This window comes from Aedes aegypti, chromosome 2 (genome assembly GCF_002204515.2).
Source record: "Aedes aegypti strain LVP_AGWG chromosome 2, AaegL5.0 Primary Assembly, whole genome shotgun sequence".
Classification (NCBI taxonomy): Eukaryota; Metazoa; Arthropoda; class Insecta; order Diptera; family Culicidae; genus Aedes; species Aedes aegypti.
The window spans coordinates 354,678,356-354,698,648 of record NC_035108.1 but is presented as its reverse complement, the minus strand read 5'-3'; the positions used below and the strand labels follow the sequence as shown (position 1 = coordinate 354,698,648).

The window sequence follows — 20,293 nt, the reverse complement described above, 5'->3', positions numbered from 1 at the left end:
AATCCATTTAAATTTATGCGACTTTACGACTTTCGGTTGTGGCATTTTCAAAAAAAAATATTTGTTCAATTTTTTTTTTTGAAAATTATTCCACTCATGCCTTTTTAAAAAAAATTGGGCCCGTATTTTTTTATTTCGTCTTTGGGTTGCTCTTCCATAAGATAGGGTGACCCGAAAATTCTGACATAATTTTGTAGTTTTTTTAACATACATTAAAATAAAAAGATATATGTATACTTTAATTTTTACAGTCGCCCCTCCACATCTCGATATCGAAAAAAATCTTTAATGCATACTAGCGTAACTCTTTGTATGGTAAAATCTACTATAATTGCTGTAGATCTTAAGTTTTGAGCTCCAAAACAGTTTGGACGAACAAGAAACAAGGGGGCCCAGATAGCCGTAGCGGTAAACGCGCAGCTATTCAGCAAGACCAAGCTGAGGGTCGTAGGTTCGAATCCCACCGGTCGAGGATCTTTTCGGGTTGGACATTTTCTCGACTTCCCAGGGCATAGAGTATCTTCGTACCTGCCACACAATATACACATGCAAAAATAATCATTGGCATAGTAAAGCTCTCAGTTAATAACTGTGGAAATGCTCATAAGAACACTGAGAAGCTGAGAATCAGGCTCTGTTCCAGTGGGGACGTAACGCCAGAAAAGAAGAAGACGAACAAGAAACTCCTAAAAAATGCCTAGCGCATGCGATACTATGTTCTTCACTTTCCGGTTGTTCTAGATTGTAACCTTGCACTTGTAGTCACGGAGGTGCTCAAGTGGTTTTTTATCATTACAGTTATAAAGAATCTAACGCTAATTTCAGGTTACAAGAAATAAAGAAATCCCATTTGCACAGGGGATAATCGGCACAATAGTTGAATTTTTAAGAACATTTTGTCGTCTAAATTTGGGCCAAGTCTGGGAAGGTCTTTTTTATACATGATATGAAATAACCCATACACTACTTCTCTAAGACCTCACTGTATTTCATTTGTCAACTTAAACCATACCTATATGTAGCCATTTAAAAATGGCACTCTGATAATAATCTGACGCTAAGTAGCGCAATCATGTAGTAGCCATACGTCCAGCAACTACCGTTTGGCCCTGCGTCACCTCCTAATGGTTCCCTAGGGGGGACTAGCAGAGCGTGAGCACAGAAGTGCAGTCTGTAATAACTAAAGCGTGCTGCACACACGACTCAGACGATGCCAATCCGCCGCACAGTGGTCCATCTTTTAAAAATTACACAGCGTAACAAAAACAACATTTTTGCGTGTCTCAAGGACACTTTCAAAAAAGGCAATGGATTCAGCAACCCTTAATTAAGTAAATAGTGGTATTTTGATGCTTGAGAGAGTGTTATGTTATAAATTATGCATTTGTAATATTCAACAAGTTTTGATCATGACAAGTGTTGTGAACAGGAATTGCATCCTGAGAAAATTGAGAGTTTCTCTCACTTATTGCTCTCTAACAATCATAATTAGCAACACATCATGAAAGCTTGTTTATCATCTTCTGCTACAGCTCTAATTTAATCGATAAAACTTATCTAGTCAACCTTTAAACCTGAGGACACAATTGTTATCCCATGTTCGGTGATTTTTTTATAGTGCCAGAATAATCAAATATTTACCCCTAATGGTAAATAAGAGAGAAAAATGGGTTTTATCATCACTCTCTATTTGGGGCTCTCGTTCGTTGCTGGTATTTATCAAGCCTGTTGCCTGTTGCGAAACATTACCAATTATGAATTGATACAGATGAGATGTTTTCTTCATTTGCTTTGATCGTGATACGAAATCAAACGAGCAGAAATTCTGCAATGCTTGGTTGTGGAACATGTTATAAGGTTGTATATCCTATTTTAAACATAGTTACCATTTGTATCATATGAAAAAACGGTAAACAACATATGCAAATAATTTTGCGTCCGGGAATATTGGATCTAGGTAAAAATGAGTTACCGACGATAAAACCTATGCTGAAAAATAAATTGGCACAAATGCTGGAGAAGATAAAATAATTTAGTTTTAAGGCTAAGTAGCCCGTCATTCGTGTTGGCAGCCATATTGACTTTGCAGATTGCAATCTCAAAGTAATAAGAGTCAGTCCTTATAATTTATATTGATTTGAAAAAGTATCACGTCATGCGCTTTCATGCAGAAAGTATGCTGATACTTTTTCAGCTCAGAAAACACAAAACCAATTCATTTAATCGAAAAATAAATCATTTTCATTACTTCGAAATAATCGATATTATCAATGACGCGTACAAGTTTCGGACTACTTCGTCTTAAAGCGAACATTAGGGTTTTCGGACATGTGCAATTTACTTTTGAAATTTTCGTATGTTTCCTAAACTATGTACTACTAAAAATGAATGCTTGACTTTGTTTTACAACCAAAATCATGCTCGTAAATTGAATTTTCGCCAAATTTCTACGAAACAGTACCTCTGTGCGCCGCGACGTCCTAAGGCAGGCATATTGTCACCATCAAGCTCGCACTCACCGTGTCAGCCGCAGCAGAGCAGAGGTGTGACCGCAATCAGTTATTTGCATTTTGTTAGCTTCTCTATCATGCAGATTAAGTGACTGGGATAGATATCAGATAGGAAGAGAAAAAAAAGAACCTTGGACGGCCTCTCCGGAGGGAAATTCCAGACGGGGACAATTTCACCGATTCAGCGCCATTCGTCGGAATTGTGGCCCCGTTTGAATATGTGCATCACTTAAAAACCACAATCAACCAACGCACAGTGTACTTTTTTATGAAAAACGATTGGAATTAAGCAGTGATCGAACGGCTTCCGACAAACAAATTGTGTGCATTTACATACGAAAAAGATGAAATCTTTTTGATTATCATACCACAAGATTTGCGGAAGGTTGTATTTATTTGAAATACATAAATCGCAGATAGCTGCCAAACGGGAGAGAGTCGAGTAGTTAGTTTTCTTTTCAGTTTAGATAATGAATCATGGCGCTTAAGCCTAGGCTCTAGAGTCAAGACATACGGAGAAAATACCTATGTCCCATTCCAGCAAAAAGATCGCAGACAACGATTTTGTCTATCTCCCTTTTTGGAACGGTTGGTACGATTGTTAATATTAATGCTGACAAGAAAATACTAGAAATTTCATTATTTACAGAATGCTTTTAAAAATTGGTTGTACAAGCACTTAGATCAGAAAATAAACAAATATATATTTTTTCAAAACTTGTCAATTTTTTATGTTTGTTGGCAAAAACCACCTGAGTCTTCGAAATTTTTAACTAATAACATATTATTCGTAAGCCGTTTGATAACATCGTTTTTTTTTTTCTTTCAAAAAAGTACATTGTGCCAGAAGGTAGATACAGAGCGTGGCGTAGTGGTTTTGTGTGACACAGTCCGTGCATGGAATGACGTCGTCTGCGGAAACATTAGCCACGCGCGAGAGAGAGATTTGCATGTGGAAAACCACTGTAGCAATCGTATCATATTTTTCTGCGGTAAATGGATAAATTGACGTGACAATGGCGTCGCGTCGGCGTAAATTTCGAGATTGACATTTTGGTTGATATGTTGCCACTTTGTTATCCCTTTCCGAAGCCAATATAGTGGCACTCAGCTGTCTATTGGTGGGAACAGTATACAGCGTAATCTAATATAAACATTTTTAATCTTCGACGAAATGTGCATAGCGTTATACCAAACATGCCCGGAACAAGATAACAAAATTCAATAGACTGAGTTGCAACACTGTGCGATAGTGTATGCCGTCGAGTGCCGGTGCAAACAGATGCTCATCGAAACAGCAAACATTCGAGTTTTCCTTGCAGCTTTCCTATCGTCGTATGACACACGTCACCGAATGGTGCATATTTTCCGACAAAGATAGGAGAAAGCGTGTGATTGGCCAGATGAATCTTGATTGTTTGGAACGTGGGTTCGTGCACTGACCATCATTGGATGCGAACAAGCATTTGACCTTCATAGTTGGTTTCGATGAAAAATAAAAAGATTGATTCCGAATTCTTATTTCATAACATTCCGCATAGTATCTATCTTTTATCTTTTATTTTTTTTATTTTCTATCTTCTATTTTTTATCTTCTATCTTCTACCTTTAATCTTTTATCTTCTATCATATACTTTCTATTGCCTATCTTTTATCTTCCCTATTCTATCTTTTATATTCTAAGTTCTAGCTTCTAGCTTCTAAATTCTAGCTTCTAACTTCTAGCTTCTAGTTCCTAGCTTCTAGCTTCTGTGTTCAAGCTTCTAGCTTGTAGCCTCTAGTTTCTAACTTCTAGCTTCTTCTTCTAGCTTATAACTTATAACTCCAAGCTTCTAACTTTTAGCTTCTAGCTCCTAGATTATAGCTTCTAGCTTCTAACCTCTAGCTCTAGCTTCTAGCCTTTAGCTTCTAGCTTTTAGCTTCTACGTTCTATCTTCTAACTTCTAACTTCTGTCTTCTAACTTCTATCTTCAAGCTACTAGATTCTATCTTCTAACTTCTAGCTTTTAGCTTTTAGCTTCTATCTTCTAGTTTCTAACTTCTAGCTTGTGTCTTCTAACTTCTAGCTTCTATCTTCTAGCCTCTAGCTTCTTGCTGCTAGCTTCCTGCTTCTTGCTTCTTGCTTCTTGCTTCTACCTTCTAGCATCTAGCTTCTAACTTCTAACTTACAGCTTCTAACTTCAAGCTTCGTGCTGTTAGCTACTAGCTTCAAGCTTCTAGCTTCTTGCTTCTACCATCTAGCATCTAGCTTCCGTGTTCAAGCTTCTAGCTTCTAGCCTCTAATTTCTAACTTCTAGCTTCTTCTTCTAGCTTATAACTTATAACTTCAAGCTTCTAACTTCTAACTTCTAGCTCCTAGATTATAGCTTCTAGCTTCTAACCTCTAGCTCTAGCTTCTACCCTTTAGCTTCTAGCTTTTAGATTCTACCTTCTATCTTCTAACTTCTAACTTCTGTCTTCTAACTTCTATCTTCAAGCTACTAGATTCTATCTTCTAACTTCTAGCTTTTAGCTTTTAGCTTCTATCTTCTAGCTTCTAACTTCTAGCTTGTGTCTTCTAACTTCTAGCTTCTAGCTTCTATCTTCTAGCCTCTAGCTTCTTGCTGCTAGCTTCCTGCTTCTTGCTTCTTGCTTCTACCTTCTAGCATCTAGCTTCTAACTTCTAACTTACAGCTTCTAACTTCAAGCTTCTTGCTGCTAGCTACTAGCTGCAAGCTTCTAGCTTCTTGCTTCTACCATCTAGCATCTAGCTTCCGTGTTCAAGCTTCTAGCTTCTAGCCTCTAGTTTCTAGCTTCTTCTTCTAGCTTATAACTTATAACTTCAAGCTTTTAACTTCTAACTTCTAGCTCCTAGATTATAGCTTCTAGCTTCTAACCTCTAGCTCTAGCTTCTAGCCTTTAGCTTCTAGCTTTTAGCTTCTACCTTCTATCTTCTAACTTCTAACTTCTGTCTTCTAACAGAAGTTTTTTTTTCTAACAGAAGCTTTTAGCTTCTATCTTCTTGCTGCTAGCTTCTAGCTTCTATCTTCTAACTTCTAGGTTCAAGCTTCTAGTTTGTAGCTTCTAATTTCCAACTTCAAGCTTCTAACTTCTAACTCAAAGCTTCTAGCTTCTAGCTTCTAAATTCTAGTTGCTAGCTTCTAACTTCTAGCTTCTAGCTTCTTGCTACAAGCTTCTAGCTTCTAACTTCTAGCTTCTAACTTCTGGCTTCTTGCTTCTAGCTTTTACCTTCTAGCTTCTATCTTTTAGCTTCTAGCTTCTAGATTCTATCTTGTAGCTTCTATCTTCTAGCTTCTGTCTTCTAACTTCTAGCTTCTAGCTTCTAGCCTCTAACTTCTAGCTTCTTGATTCTTGCTTCTTGCTTCTTGTTTCTTGCCTTTTGCTTCTAGCTTCTAACTTCTAGCTTCTAGCTTTTAGCTTCTAGCTTTTAGCTTCTAACTTCTAGCTTCTAACTTCTAGCTTCTAGCTTCTAGCTTCTAGCTCCTATCTTCTCGCCTCTAGCTTCTAGTTTCTTGCTTTTTGCTTCTAGCTTCTAACTTCTAGCTTTTAGCTTCTAGCTTTTAGCTTCTATCTTCTAGCTTTTAACTTCTAACTTCTAGCTTCTAACTTCTAGGTTAAATCTTCTAGTTTGTAGCTTCTAACTTCCAACTTCTAGCTTCTAACTTCTAACTCAAAGCTTCAAGCTTCTAGCTTCTAACTTCTAGCTTCTTCTAACTTCTAACTTATAGCTTCTAACTTCTATATTCTAGCTTCTAGGTTCTATCTTATCTCTTCTAGCTTCTATCTTCTAGCCTTTAGCTTCTAGCTTCTAGCTTCTTGCTTCTTGCTTCTAGCTTCTAGCTTCTACCTTCAAACTTCCAGCATCTAGCTTATAACTTCTAGCATTTAGCTTCTAGCTTCTATCTTTTAGCTTCTAGCTTCTATCTTCTAGCTTCTAACTTCTAGGTTCAATCTTCTAGTTTGTAGCTTCTAACTTCCAACTTCTAGCTTCTAACTTCTAACTCAAAGCTTCAAGCTTCTAGCTTCTAACTTCTAGCTTTTTGCTTGTATCTTCTAGCATCTAGCTTCTAGCTTATAGCTTCTAGTTTCTTGCTTCTAGCTTCTAGCTTCTAACGTCTATCTTCTATCTATCTATCTTCTTTCTTCTATTCTATCAATTCTCCTATTTAACATATGAAGTTATAACAATTAAGAAGGAGTGGAAGGGTCATACGAAGGAACAAAGTATGGAGAAAAGTAACAAACAACATAGAAGATACTTCAACAAATAAGATTTCTGTCGCTATGTCATAATCTCAGTTCAACAAACCGGCAAATCCCTAACGTAAGACTTGTGATGTATTTCCGCTGAACCACATCACGTCATTCTCCGCTTTCGGCTGGGATAGACAAACAGGCCCGCAGTAACCACGTGGTAAAGCACCTCGTTATTAGTAATCCATGTTTTCCTTTCGCACCACAAAGTATCATATTTGACATTTAGGTACCACCACCAATATCGAGTGTGGTTGGTTTTCTTCGCAGTTCATAGAGGATATCGATCCCACCGTGGCTCGGTGAAGTAATCATAAATATTTCCCCTTCCCGTGACTTGCAGCTGAATAAATACCGCGCCACTCCGACGACCCGACAATTGCAATCAATTGCTTACGGCTCATAAAACGAGCGAGTAAGCGCTTTAATAGCAAAAACACATCAAACTGTTGAACACTAAATAACTGCAAGCACCCCCCTTCAATCCCGAATAAAGCCACTTAATCCATCCAGAGAGTTCTCCTCTAGCCAGGAGCAACAACGCATTAAATGGGAACCTTTAAAATTAATGTCTAATTTTGTTCTTTTATTGCTGTTTGGGCCGTAGATGTGCGTATGGGTTCTTCAACTAACTACTTGTAGTTTGTTGGTTCGATTGCACCGTTAGGTGTCGATCGTCTTTGGTTCTGTTCAAGGGTATGCGTCATGAAACGTAACGATACACGAAATTTCTAGCACAGATTATAACGAAATGGAATTTTTTTTTTCAAACTGTGCGAAAAAAAATGTCGTTATAATTGGAGGCTGTGAACGAAAATTTCCCAAGAACATTACTGGTTCTATGATATACTGTGGTAATCGGGACCAATTTGATGTAGCTGCTAATAAATCTAACTTATCAATCACAACCTTTGATAACCGCTATATAATCGCCTTTCAACTAAGTGGCCTTTTTAAGAGGAGCAACTAATCTGTCATTTATTAGATTCATATGTATTTGCGACCGAAAAAGTGAATATTGGTAATACCTACTGCATAGCGAATTAGGTTTTTGAATTTGTTCTAAAAGTTGTCAAACTTTGGTTTCATCGTGGTTGCTTAACGTTTTCTGAGCACAATAAAAACCGTAAAATGAAAATTTCACTCATTGATAGACGGATTACATAATCACAGCCCGCTATTTGACAAAAAAAAATTGAGTGGTTTTGGTTTATTGTGCACAATTTGTTGGAAAATTGCAAAGGAGGCCATGGGATGAACCATTGCATTTGAAGTTTTAGCAGTTCCGAACAGGGCTGTTAAGCATCATGACCTGCTTGCGACACTGGCAAAACGAGTCCTTTCACTGTGACTGGTCGAAGCTATATTTCATGCGCTCATTTCGTCAAGTCGCAATAACGGATGCCAATGATCTCATTTTTAAGAATTTCTGAAAGTAAATGTGGTTGATACGTTAAGTGTTGTAAGTGATTCCAGCGATATTAACAACAATTATACCAGATAATGAACTAAAATCAATCAAGCTTGCGATTTCGTCACCGTCTGTAGCGACGAATTATTGATGAGAAGAAAATCCCTGCCATTGTCTCGCCGTCCGATGACATCTACGTGAAAGTCGCGCGACACCCTTAACTTACAGTGACGATTTCCAGCCCTGATTCCGTATGATTGATGTGGCCATGAAAACCAGGGAGCTCAGCACCACTCAAATGTCAAATTAGTGAACTCTTGCATTAGTCAATTGGATTCGGAGAAAGTTGAGAATATCTCTCAATTATCGCTGTAACAATCATGATCCATAGCACATCATGAGAACTTGTTTGTCATCTACTGTTACCGCTATGATTGATTATTGTTACCCCAACAACAATGAAAACCCATATAAATAAGCTCCATACCTGGAGGACACTATTGCTATCAGATGTTCGGTGCTTATTAAATTACTTTTCATGTCAGAAAAAAAACACACACCTCCAACGGTAAATAAATTAACGAGAAAAATAGATGCTATCATCGCTTTCTCTTTAGGGCTCTCATTCGCAGCTGTTATGTAGTAAGATTGTTACAACTTGCGAAATATTACCCATCATGGACCGATGGAATGTATTTCTTTGCTTGCTTTGATCGTGTTTCGAAATCAAACTAGAGCGATTTCTATAATGCCTGAACACAGATTGTCTTAAACGAACATGGGTTATATTTTCAACCTAATTTGTAATTCCCCAATGCTATGTTTTTCGGATTAAAAAAAATGTTTTTTAAATATTATTAGAATTCAAATTTTATTGGAATTTTTTTGGAATCAGTTTTGAACGAAGAATCTGTAAAATTAATAATCTCAACACCCCTCAAAAACCCTATTAGGAGATTTTTACTTAATATTTTGCAATGACGACACATTATGGAAACCCAAACGAAGTTATCACCAGTATTCATCGGACTGTCATGGCCACCATTGTTTTGGAGCTGTAAGTATGAGAGTTCCTTCAAAATATTTTGGATGTATTGTAAACACCAGTATGATCAATTGTTCTCAGTTCAGTTTTCTGAGAAAATATGTAGTTTTATAACAACGATGTAGAGCTCTTAGTTTTATGTGTTAATAGAAGAGATGCGCTTTGCTGCAGTTTGGTTGGATGCTTTAACACCGGTTTCTAAATCAAATGACTTTCATCCCAAGCAGCACAGTTTGTTTCAACTAAAGAATAAAATCATCTTTGGATATCAGAGTCAGAGTTGTCAATTGTTGAAAATATGACTTACAATTACACTGAATAGCAACACAAAAAGCGCAAGAGGCGAAGTCTGTTGGCAACATATTTAAATTATATCGAAATTGCTGATTTGTTGCAAAATACTTGAAAGAAAAAAATGTAAACGAGAATCGAACTTCCGACATCAAGATCAGAATTCTTCTCCTCTACTTACTACTCCACCAGATTATTTATCAATTGCTTCGCCAAGCTACCACATTGCCAAATCGAAGCTTGTTGCTTACAACTTTACTGCACCCTTCGGAATACATGTTCATTATACTGGCGAAGCCACGCTAAAGTTTTCGCAAAAACTTTTGCGCAACACATGAGAAACACTATTCAAACAAACAAACTGTGGCTAGACCTTGTGTTTGTTATAAGACACGGTGTGCCAGAAACCGTTATTAACACAAAAAATGTCCAAGAATTCGGCACCTATCATTCGAAAGATATAGTATTCAAGCATCTACTCCGTAAATTTGAAAATATTCTAACGAGGGCATCGAAAGTTATTGTGATTTGAAGATTTTGAGCTATTTTGGAAGGGATATTTCTCATGCTTCCAAATATTCCCCAACGGTGCATCATTGTTAATTTATAAACCAGTCAAGTAACCATCAGTTTTACATTAAGCATTCAAAACATGTGATATCCAAGCATCTACTTAGTAAATTTTAAATAATTTAGGCACCGTTGAAGAATATTTTGAGGTAAGTGAATATCCCTTCCAAAATAGCTCAAAACCTTCAAATCACGATAACTCGTTAGAATATTTTCAAATATACGGAGACGATGCTTGAGTCCTATATTTTTCGAATAGTAGGTGCCAAATTCTTGGACATTTTTTGTATTGATAACGGTTTCAGACACGCTGTGTAGATGATAGGTATGGCGCAACTCAACCATATAGCAATTAGATTAATACAAACAATCTTCTAGCTGTCCTACACGTATTTTAGTGCAACTTTCGCGCAATTGGGATGAATCTTCTTGAGTGCTGGGCATGGGAACTTAAATTGAATGCAAGTTGCAGGTGGCTCAAACGAAAGTGATTTGAAACATAACATTAAAATCGGCATTTTGTGAGATGTTGCAAGAGTTTGTTTGAAGAGTTTCTGAACACATCTTGATAAACTTGAATTTATTGCTATTTGCAAAGCACATTTGCAGTAAATCTTGTCGTTTCAGAAAGGTTAAACGTCAAACACGGAGTGAAAGGCATGTTCTTTGGAACGGCAATGAAATTTTATGAGCTTTTGATATTAATATGCAATCGAACTAGAACTAGGTAAGACAGATGCTTTTATTGATACGTGCTTGTAACCATGTGGAAAGCATCTCTTTGGAAAATGTTTCACGTACTACTTGGGATTGTGCTGTTGATCAGAACAATAAAAGCCGTTGAGCCGTATTTACAGTGGTTGCAAAGTAGAATGAATATTATGTGCCTGATTTAAATGCAGTTTAACATTGATTAAAACCAGACAGTTTTGAAAATGTTACTTGGGTAAACTTATGTCGAAACTGAAATCATCATGGAATAAATATCCGTTAATGATGATATGGAATCATAAAAAGTAATGTGATATTTTTAATATTTCCATGGATCTAAGACTAATGTGCAACTGTTTTCATATTGATTTGCGGGAGAATATCACAAGAATGTTTTACCTCCACTTTCACTAATATAAATCTCCTTTTATATGCTTTCATACTAATATGATGATATAAACATCTAAAGATCATTTCACAATATAGAGGATAACTATGTGCTTTTTATTGCATTCTGTGACATCTACGGGAGAGGGTAGCATTTCAATTATGAGAACGAATGAAAAGTGGAACAAACCCAAGTATCAAAAACTGCCTGTAAAATTCAATGACATTTAAATTTACACGGTTTATTGACATGTTCAAAGCCGTGTAAATTTAAAACGCGATGGAAGTTTAGGTTTATTTTCATGCTACAAATATGTGCATGAAAATAAACTTAAATTTACATTATTATTTTAACTGTGAAGATAAGTCATATATTTTGTAAATTCAATAAGGTAATTAAGTTCTTCATCAATACTTTATCAGCCATTATTTCAACGTAAGTCAATTGTTGGCTCTTATCCCAGTGTTTTCAATATAGACAAGCATGATATGAGCTTTCTACAGTTATAATAACATGAATGCCGTAGAATGCCGATTATGAGAATAGGAATAATTTGTCAAATATTAATGCCGTTTTTATATTCAATGCATAGATTCATGCCCAATTTCATAAATAATATATTTAGTATGCATAAAAAATATAGAAAAAAGCAGAATTGATTCTCTTTTTTGTTTCAAAACCATAAAAATCGTTTTTTTTTTTTTTTGAAGTGCGGATAAGTTTATAAATCAGAATATAACCAAATGGGATCAAACTTACAGAAATCATGTCATGAAATCATGACATGTTATTAAAAGTTGCCAATAGCAAAATTGAATAAAATTAAATCATAGCTCGCGCTTAGTATCATTGGTCAATCCACCTAGCTATCTGCAGTGATCAATTTATCATTATCGACTTTCTCTTTGTATTAGTACTGGAAATTGAATCGATTTCCGACATTTTACGATGCAGTATGATGAAGGACGATGAGTTCTTTCCATTGAACCAATATATTAGTCGAAAACATTTTCTCGGCCAAGTATTTAGTGCTATGCTACTGAACGCGAGATATAGACAGAACTTGAAAATTTTTATCCGAAATTTTCATACCAAACTTTCTTTATTTTCGAACACAAAATATAGCTTTGAAATTACTATACAAAAAAATTAAGAATCTCAGAATTTCCTCGTTACACTAATTTAATGTAAAGTTAAAGCTAGCATGTGGTGGGTGTTTTGAATTTATTTCCAGTTCAGGTGTTCAGTTCTATTAATATTTCGCAATATTCCGTTTCATTTCCTTGTAAGTGGAAAATTATGCCATAATTTGTTTCAATGCAACAGAACAGAACTGAATCTGCCAAAAATTCCCGTGAAATTTTGCTAAATTTCGTTTCCCTTGTACTTCATGGGTTGTTTTAAATTGATTTATTAATATGACACAATCACTTGTTATAACTAGGTATTCTGTGCATTGGTATAGCTAGAGTTTTGGAGGCCCAGTGCGGTAGATTCGGGGGCCTCTCAAATAGAGGTTTGCAAAATTATTGAACTCATTCACACGTACCTTGAACATTTTCCTGAAGGCGCTAGAGATCTGTCGAAAATTCTCAAATTATTGTTTTTTTTTAATTCCTTGTATAAGAATCTTGAGAAGAATTCTTGAAAAAAAAAACTGGTGAAATTGCTATGGAGTTTTTGAGGAAATTACTGCTTTTATCACTTGAAGGAATTCTTGTAGTAATCTAAAACGGGCTCCCTGGAAAAATGAAGGACGACCCCAAAATTATTTCCAATTATCTAAAGAATTCCCGCAAACTTCTAATATGAACACCAAAAAAAATCCTCAGATAAAACTCAAAAGGTTTAGGTATTTGAAATTAGTAAAATAATTCCTGGCAGGATCCCTGGGGTTATAGGTAAACCTGGGAAAACCACGGGATTTCTTCAAAGGTACGCCAAGAAATCCCTTCAGTTGTTTTCAGCGGAAAATTTCCAGAGATTTCCTCAGTGGAGTTCTTGATTGAAACCAACGTCCATACAGGAATGATTAGGTTATTAGTAGGTATATTAAAGTGGCTTTATGCCCGTGCCTACTTACTTACTTATTTGGCTTTACATCAATTATCTTGATAAAGCCTCGCCAACAATATTTCGCCAATTCACTCGGTTCATGGCCGCTTCTCTCCATCCTCGACTGTGACCCTCGCTCTCCAGGTCCTGGTGCACTTGGTCAATCCACCTAGCTCGCTGCGCCCCATGCCTTCTTGTTCCGACCGGATTCGTAGCGAACACCATCTTTACAGGGTTGTTGTCCGGCATTCTTGCAACATACCCTGCCCAGCGTATCCTTCCAGCTTTAGCTACCTTCACGATACTGGGTTCGCCGTAGAGTTGAGCGAGCTCGTGGTTCATCCTTCGCCGCCACACATCCTTCGACGCATTCACCATTAGCCCGACTCTTGTTGCTTCGCGTTTTAGGCGGGTGAACAAATCTGCCACCGTTTCAAATTTTCTCCCAATAATATCCATGTCGTCCGCGAAGCAAACAAATTGTCCGGATCTCGTGAAAATCGTGCCTCGACTGTTAAGTCCGGCTCTCCGCATAACACCTTCAAGCGCAATATTGAACAACAGGCACGAAAGTCCATCGCCTTGTCGTAGTCCCCGCCGAGACTCGAACGAACTGGAGTGTTCGCCCGAGATCTTCACGCAGTTTTGCACACCGTCCATCGTTGCTTTAATCAATCATGTGAGCTTCCCGGGAAAGCTGTTCTCGTCCATGCCTACTATTTGGTAAATTTTAACAAAACATCGATGATACTGAATCGATACAAATTTTATATGACATTTGTTTTTGTTATTGGTGATGTGGAACTAGGGTGGCCCACATGGTTTAGGAGATCAGAATATAAACTATATATCTAAAACTGACGGTTCAGGCGCAAACACTTTTGTCTTCCTAGATATGGCTTTAGGATCAATGTGTTATTGGACATTGGATATTCGATACCGGGGAGGCAGCTTCAGAATAACCTTCCAAATTGTATTTTGAATAGTCTGATGAGTCTTCTTTCTGTATTACAGCAGTTAGTCTATGACCATATACTAACAGATACTAACTGCTGTGATACAGGAAGAAGATTCAACAGAGTATTCAACATACATAAACCGAAAGGAGGCGGCTTTCTGAAATTCCTTCATTTTTCGGATTTTCAGAAAGCCGCCTCCTTTTAGTTTATGAGGTAATATTACAAGTTGAGTTTCTTGCAAGTATGAACAAAAAATGATCAAACTTGTATGAAATTAACTACAGACGATACGTAGGCTTCTTCATTTTGCATAGAGGGCTGTGTCATCCAGATCTTGACATCTTAGAGATCACTCTGATAAGTCCGGCGTGAACATATTGTACAATGTTTATTCCAGAATGCTGCCGTGAATACCACCAGCTCTTACATAAAGTCTGTCAGACTCAGAGTTCTGATAATTAACCTGAAGTGTACGATTAATAACTTTGAATTATGCTAAACATGTATGTTGCAAAGTATTTTAAATCATTCAAGATATTGTATACCCTTAGTGTATCAGCAGAAGTGGATAATAGTCCCAGCATAAGCCTATGCAGAGTATGTAGTCACAAAACTAATTTCCTTCCCAACTTTTCTCTCTTTCTTCCCGTTCTCAGATCTGTTTGCATACGTCGTGGACGTCCATTTATCGCCCGTCTCCCAAAAGCAGCCACAGGCGTCAATCATCTGCCATCGTCATCGCCGTAACGTGCGATTTATGTGAGCACCAAGTGAGCTTCCCTGAACCACAAGTCCCCAAAAATTCGCGCCACCGCCGGTAGATAGTCAGTGGAATAGTGTATCTCCGTCCTCGTTCAACGTCGCCGAGTCGGTCGTCGAGCGGTGAATGCAAATTTCCTTAAACCCATCAGCAAAGTGTCCAGCAAATCCGGCGGCCGTTGTCATCAGGGAAAGACCGTGAAGCACTGGGTACACAAAAAACTCCCTAAAATGGAGTGAGGGTCGTCGTAGTCGTCAATCAGTGAAGAAACGCAAGAAAAAAAAGTGAGAAGTGTGATGCCGGGCAAAAGTTTAACCTCGTCGAAGCACAAAAAGTTCAGATGAAGTTTCTGACGTGGGGGATGGAAAGAAAAGAAGGGAAGTTTTCAGCGTTATTTGCTTCCGATCGAAGAAGTTCTTCGTAGCGTGACCATGAGTGGGCGTTGATCGTGATAGTTTTGTGTTGGAAAAAAGGGGGTTCATGTGCAATTTCCATACGTTCAAGTCATTCAATTTGGAAAAGTTTTTTCCTCGCTCGACATATAATCCTGGAAGGCGCGCTGGGGTGAAAAAAAGAAGTTCGTTATAGTGAGTGAGCAACAATGTGTCAAACAAAGAGAAAATTGCATAATCAGTGTCATACCGGTTGGAGCAAGATGTGGCAACCATCTGTGATATATTTGATAGTGATCGTACAAACTGCCGGCTGGTGGAGGCTGGGGATAGCGAGACGTAAGTTCACTCTATGATTGAATTTTAGTGCTTCTTTATATTCAAACTTATTCATGAGGGCAAATTGTTCACCGAAAATTAATTACCATGCAAATAGGATTTTGAGAGAATTTTGGACAGCAACCCGGTATTTTTTTTTCAAGCGCATTTCTTGCACATGTGAAAGCTCATTAGATATACGTCGAGTCGTATTTATACGAAATGTGTTCTGAAGTGTTCAGCTCCTACGCCTCCGACTGGAAACTGAAATTTAGATCTCTGGAACAAATAGTTTAATTTCAAATATTCGCTGATAAAAACTTGAACTTTATATTGCTCTTTTTAATGAAAAAATCAACACTTTTCAATTAATCACCCAAAAAAGCATTTGGGTCATCTCATACCAAGTGTTCGTAAAAAAATACAAACATGTAATCGACCATCACCATTAATTGTGTTGTTCATGAACTTGAAATTCGGAAAAAGCCAAATTTATATACCATTCGGACCAGCCCAGCAATGGACTACTCCCGTTATAGTTAATTTGACTGAAACCAATGATTTTGCTTACATTCTACAATTTATTATTCGAAACTATTGGAGGTACCACGTTTGGCATAAAGTCATTTGGCATAGAAATCATTTCGCAGAATGGTTATTTGGCATTATGCCAACATGGCATGGCAAAAGAAAGGAAATTAGAAAAATAAATGATGCTGCATAAAAGAACAGCTTATGTTTAAAAGAAGGGAAAATCATCGATTAAAATATTAGCAGTTATTATGCCAACAACTTATTAGAAAGAACAGTGTATGAAAGAAGCCTAGAGAAGGATAAATCGCAGTTGAAAATGTTAGCAATTATAATGCCAAAAATATAAGGGGGCCCCTTATTACAAAGTTCAATGCGTTTTAGGATTCCTGAGCTATCTACATTGAGAAATTTCACTGTTTTTAAGCTTTCCAATAGCATTTTAGGTGATTTTTCTGCCTAACGAAAAAATAGCAACAAAAATAGAACATTGGCTTGTTTCTTGGCTTCTGTATAATTTGTATGGAGAGAAAAATGGTTAAAAAACTTGAAAATACTCCAAAGTAGCTTTCAACCTCCTCATATAGATCATTGCATATCTTCACTCATCTAAGTGTTCTCTATTTAGCCGAAAAAAGAAGGGCACTAGTTAATATGATGGCAACCACGTTTTTTTTTAAATTGTATGTGAAATGATGCTATTTTTCTGAACATTTTAAATCACTAGAGCAAAATTTGTATCAAGATTTCAACAATTTTGCCGCAGACAGGGTATTTATACTTTTTCCTGAGTGCCACTTCCAAAAATCGCCCTTCTTTTCTCAGAATATCTCATATCCATGAAAGCTTCTGGCATTCATCATTATCACGACATCAAATGTTTCCAGAGATTAAATGAACGGATTATCTTTTATGGATCCTATTGAAATTGATGAGGAGTTCTTTCAAGTTATTCCGTCCTCTGCATTATTAAAATGATTTTTTATGATCGAATCATTATTATTAAGCTCAACCAACTCGACCAACCGACTCGAAAATAATTATGAAGATTTTGGCTTAACATTCTTAATTTTTGTGTAATATATTGAAGGATAATAATTGACCAAACCATACTGTGAAATTCAGATATTAGGAAAAAAAAAATCTACTTAAGTATTTGAATGATGACTTGAAAGTTTTAATTAAATGTTTAAATAAAAGTATTTCAAAATATGTTTGTTCTTATTATTAGTTCCTCGGGGGCTCCTATGATCGGGGGGCCCGGGGCACTTCCCCCCTTTGCAAGACCCCCCCCCCCTCCCCAAATCCAGGCCTGGTGATAAGGACAGTGGGTAGTATCCACAACATACTTTTCTTTAACTCAGTTCTCAAGTGTTATGTCAAACGACTATTATGCCAAATGACCATTATGCCAATAAAACAATGCGGAACGACTTCATGACATTCGCCCTTTTTAGATATAGCGTTGCCAAATATACTTATTTTAAATTTTTAAATCTCAAACTAATTTTTCATCGGATGAGAATTTTTGGTTTCAGAAATTTTGATTTCATTGTGTTTATCAAACGTATTACAGTCGCAAACTCCCCGAGGTATTTTGAGTCAATCTGAAAAAAGATAGTTTTTAAGCTAAGTCTGAATTTCCCATATAAAATCCTAAGAAATTTTGGATTTCGGTGGAGAATTCATTGCTCAATAAAATTTAAGGTATTCTGTGCTCATTAAAAACAAACAACAAACATTTAAAAAAAATCACAGCGCTGTTGCCAGATATTCGTTTTTTAAATTGTTGTATTTTTAATATTTTTTGGTGAAGTCTAATACTCAATAATTAATACCCAAAGTTGCCAATTAAACTTTAACAAAATGAATGAAGTGCTGTCAACATCTTTGAATAATAGCAAAAAGAAAGATTCTATGATTTCATTTTTTTAGCGATGCGTTTTCACGAATCATACTCAAAGCAAAACACCGAAACATAATATTGAAATTTTCATGCATGGGATTCAGTTCACTCCAAGACATTCAAAAAGATTCAGAAAAAAAATAAAAACGAGTGTGATATAAATTAGAATGCCATCTTTTTACGATTTTTAAAGAGTGTTTGTTGCGTGCATTATATTTGTCCCATTATTGTACATCTTGTGAGATGTACATGCAAAAACAAAGATTTAATGAGCTCTAGGAAAACTTTAAGAAGTGTGTATAAGCTAAACCCTCTAATATCCAATTTTTTATTTTCGATCTAAATGTCATTGCTTGCTATCTAAAATCGATTTAGACAAATAATTAATTTTTATTCGCTGATTCATAAATTTTGGTTTTTTTCTAATTTTTATTTTTGAAGATCCCAATCTTTTTTCATTTTTTCTTGAAGCCTCTTCTGAGTATCGATTTTTGGCAATAATGAAAATTTGAGTTTTTGTACTACTTCTACTACCATTTTTTTCTGGAACATATTTTATTATTATTTTTATTATTTTTATTATTTTTATTAAGATACAGGTATGTTCCGTTTTTATCAACAGGATCGGCAATTTTCAGTTGACAAAAACGGAACCGTGATAAAAACGGAATAAGTTTTTTAGACAACATATTTTAGAAATTTGAAAAAAATGCAGTTTTGTAGAAATAATACACATTTTCATCATGTAAATGCACAATATTGATGTTTAGCAGCTGTGAGGAGCATTTAGATTGTTCATTCTAATTGGTTTGTAAAGAAAGTTGATTGCAGACCCCTATCAATCAATATGATTTTGTAACAAATCTTTCTTTAATTTTTCTTGGTTACAATTTTAATAAATATAATATAAAATATAAAAACGATAGTCAAATGAATGTCCTTTGCATCATAAGTTGCGTCATGTTTGTAAAAATAACTACAAGGAAGTGTGTCATGCTAATCACTGTTTTTTTTTTCAAGAAAGCCAATGCAAGAAACAACTTCTTTTTCTTCTGTTCATCCTCATCCTTCTGCTTCTTCTTCTTTGTGGCATAACATCCCAAATGAGAAAGAGCCTTCTTCTCAGCTCAGTGTTCTTATAAACACTAAGCTGCAGTTATCAACTGAGAGTTTTTTTGCCAAGGTACATATTTTGAATATTTGGTCAATTAAACACGTCGGTACACTTGACCAATGCAATAGTGAAATAATCATGTAAGTCCGGTTCTCAAGCCATTTCGTGACAAACAAACACCATTCCATTTTGATGTATATAGAAGTTCATCAAAAACACAAAAGATAGAACAACATCACCAAATAAGAACTTTTTGGTAAGAAACTCTTTTGTAAAGTTTTATGAATAAGCATATGGCTGTTGGTCTCCATGAAAGGAAGAAATTCATGATTGCTCAAAGATAAAGATCCCAGCAAATTTGGGATGGCAACATGCGTGACGTGGGAACGTCCAGTATCAATAGTTTCTCAAATTATCAGCCAGATTCCAAAATTTTCCATAGATTACTAAGTTTTGCTGGACCTCTTTCCCTACCCCTTGGACCAGGATCTAATCAATTGCTGTATACTATAATTTGGGCAAGGCTATAGAGTTTGAGAGATATAGAATCAAAAATTATTTGATTTACATAGAAAATTCATTGATGCCATGTTATGTAAGAAAAAAGAGAGGTCTCTACAACTCTCTTAAGTACGTATTCAACTAATCACAAATTACAGTTGTTTTTAGGACGTGGCCAGAGCAACTCTCGATTGTTGGAGGATGGGATGGGTCAATATTGTCCATCAGACCATGGTAAGTTTGTAAACTCCAATTGATTAGTGGATAAGAAGGAGTCAAACTTTATTGAATCGTATATGACTTGACATCTACCAAATATCGGAGGTGCTCAACATTAACATAATGTCGAAAATTCAACACTGAGGCTATTCAAAATCATTTAAATTGCTTAGAAATAAGTGTTTAGTTTATATTCTAAACATTTTGAAAATGAAAAATAAACAATTTTTGTTTGTTGATAAAATCGGAATAATGTGTTGACGAAATCGGAACGTGACAAAATCGGAACGTGATAAAAACGGATCATACCTGTAATGCAATTTCAATGCAATGCAATCAATAATACTAAAATGTTTCA

At 36.2% G+C, this 20,293-nt stretch overlaps 1 protein-coding gene across 4 annotated transcripts in view; it reads left to right on the top strand.

Moving 5' to 3' along the window:
* Window positions 1-20,293, top strand: part of LOC5563777 (vascular endothelial growth factor receptor 1) — a 161,714-nt gene that overhangs the window by 70,374 nt on the left and 71,047 nt on the right. For all 4 annotated transcript variants that reach the window (XM_021846337.1, XM_021846338.1, XM_021846336.1 and 1 more), the window contains exon 2: window positions 14,851-15,685. In XM_021846337.1, coding sequence (XP_021702029.1) covers window positions 15,556-15,685 — 130 coding nt within the window. In that variant the 5' untranslated portion in view covers window positions 14,851-15,555. The remainder of the gene's footprint in view (window positions 1-14,850; window positions 15,686-20,293) is intronic.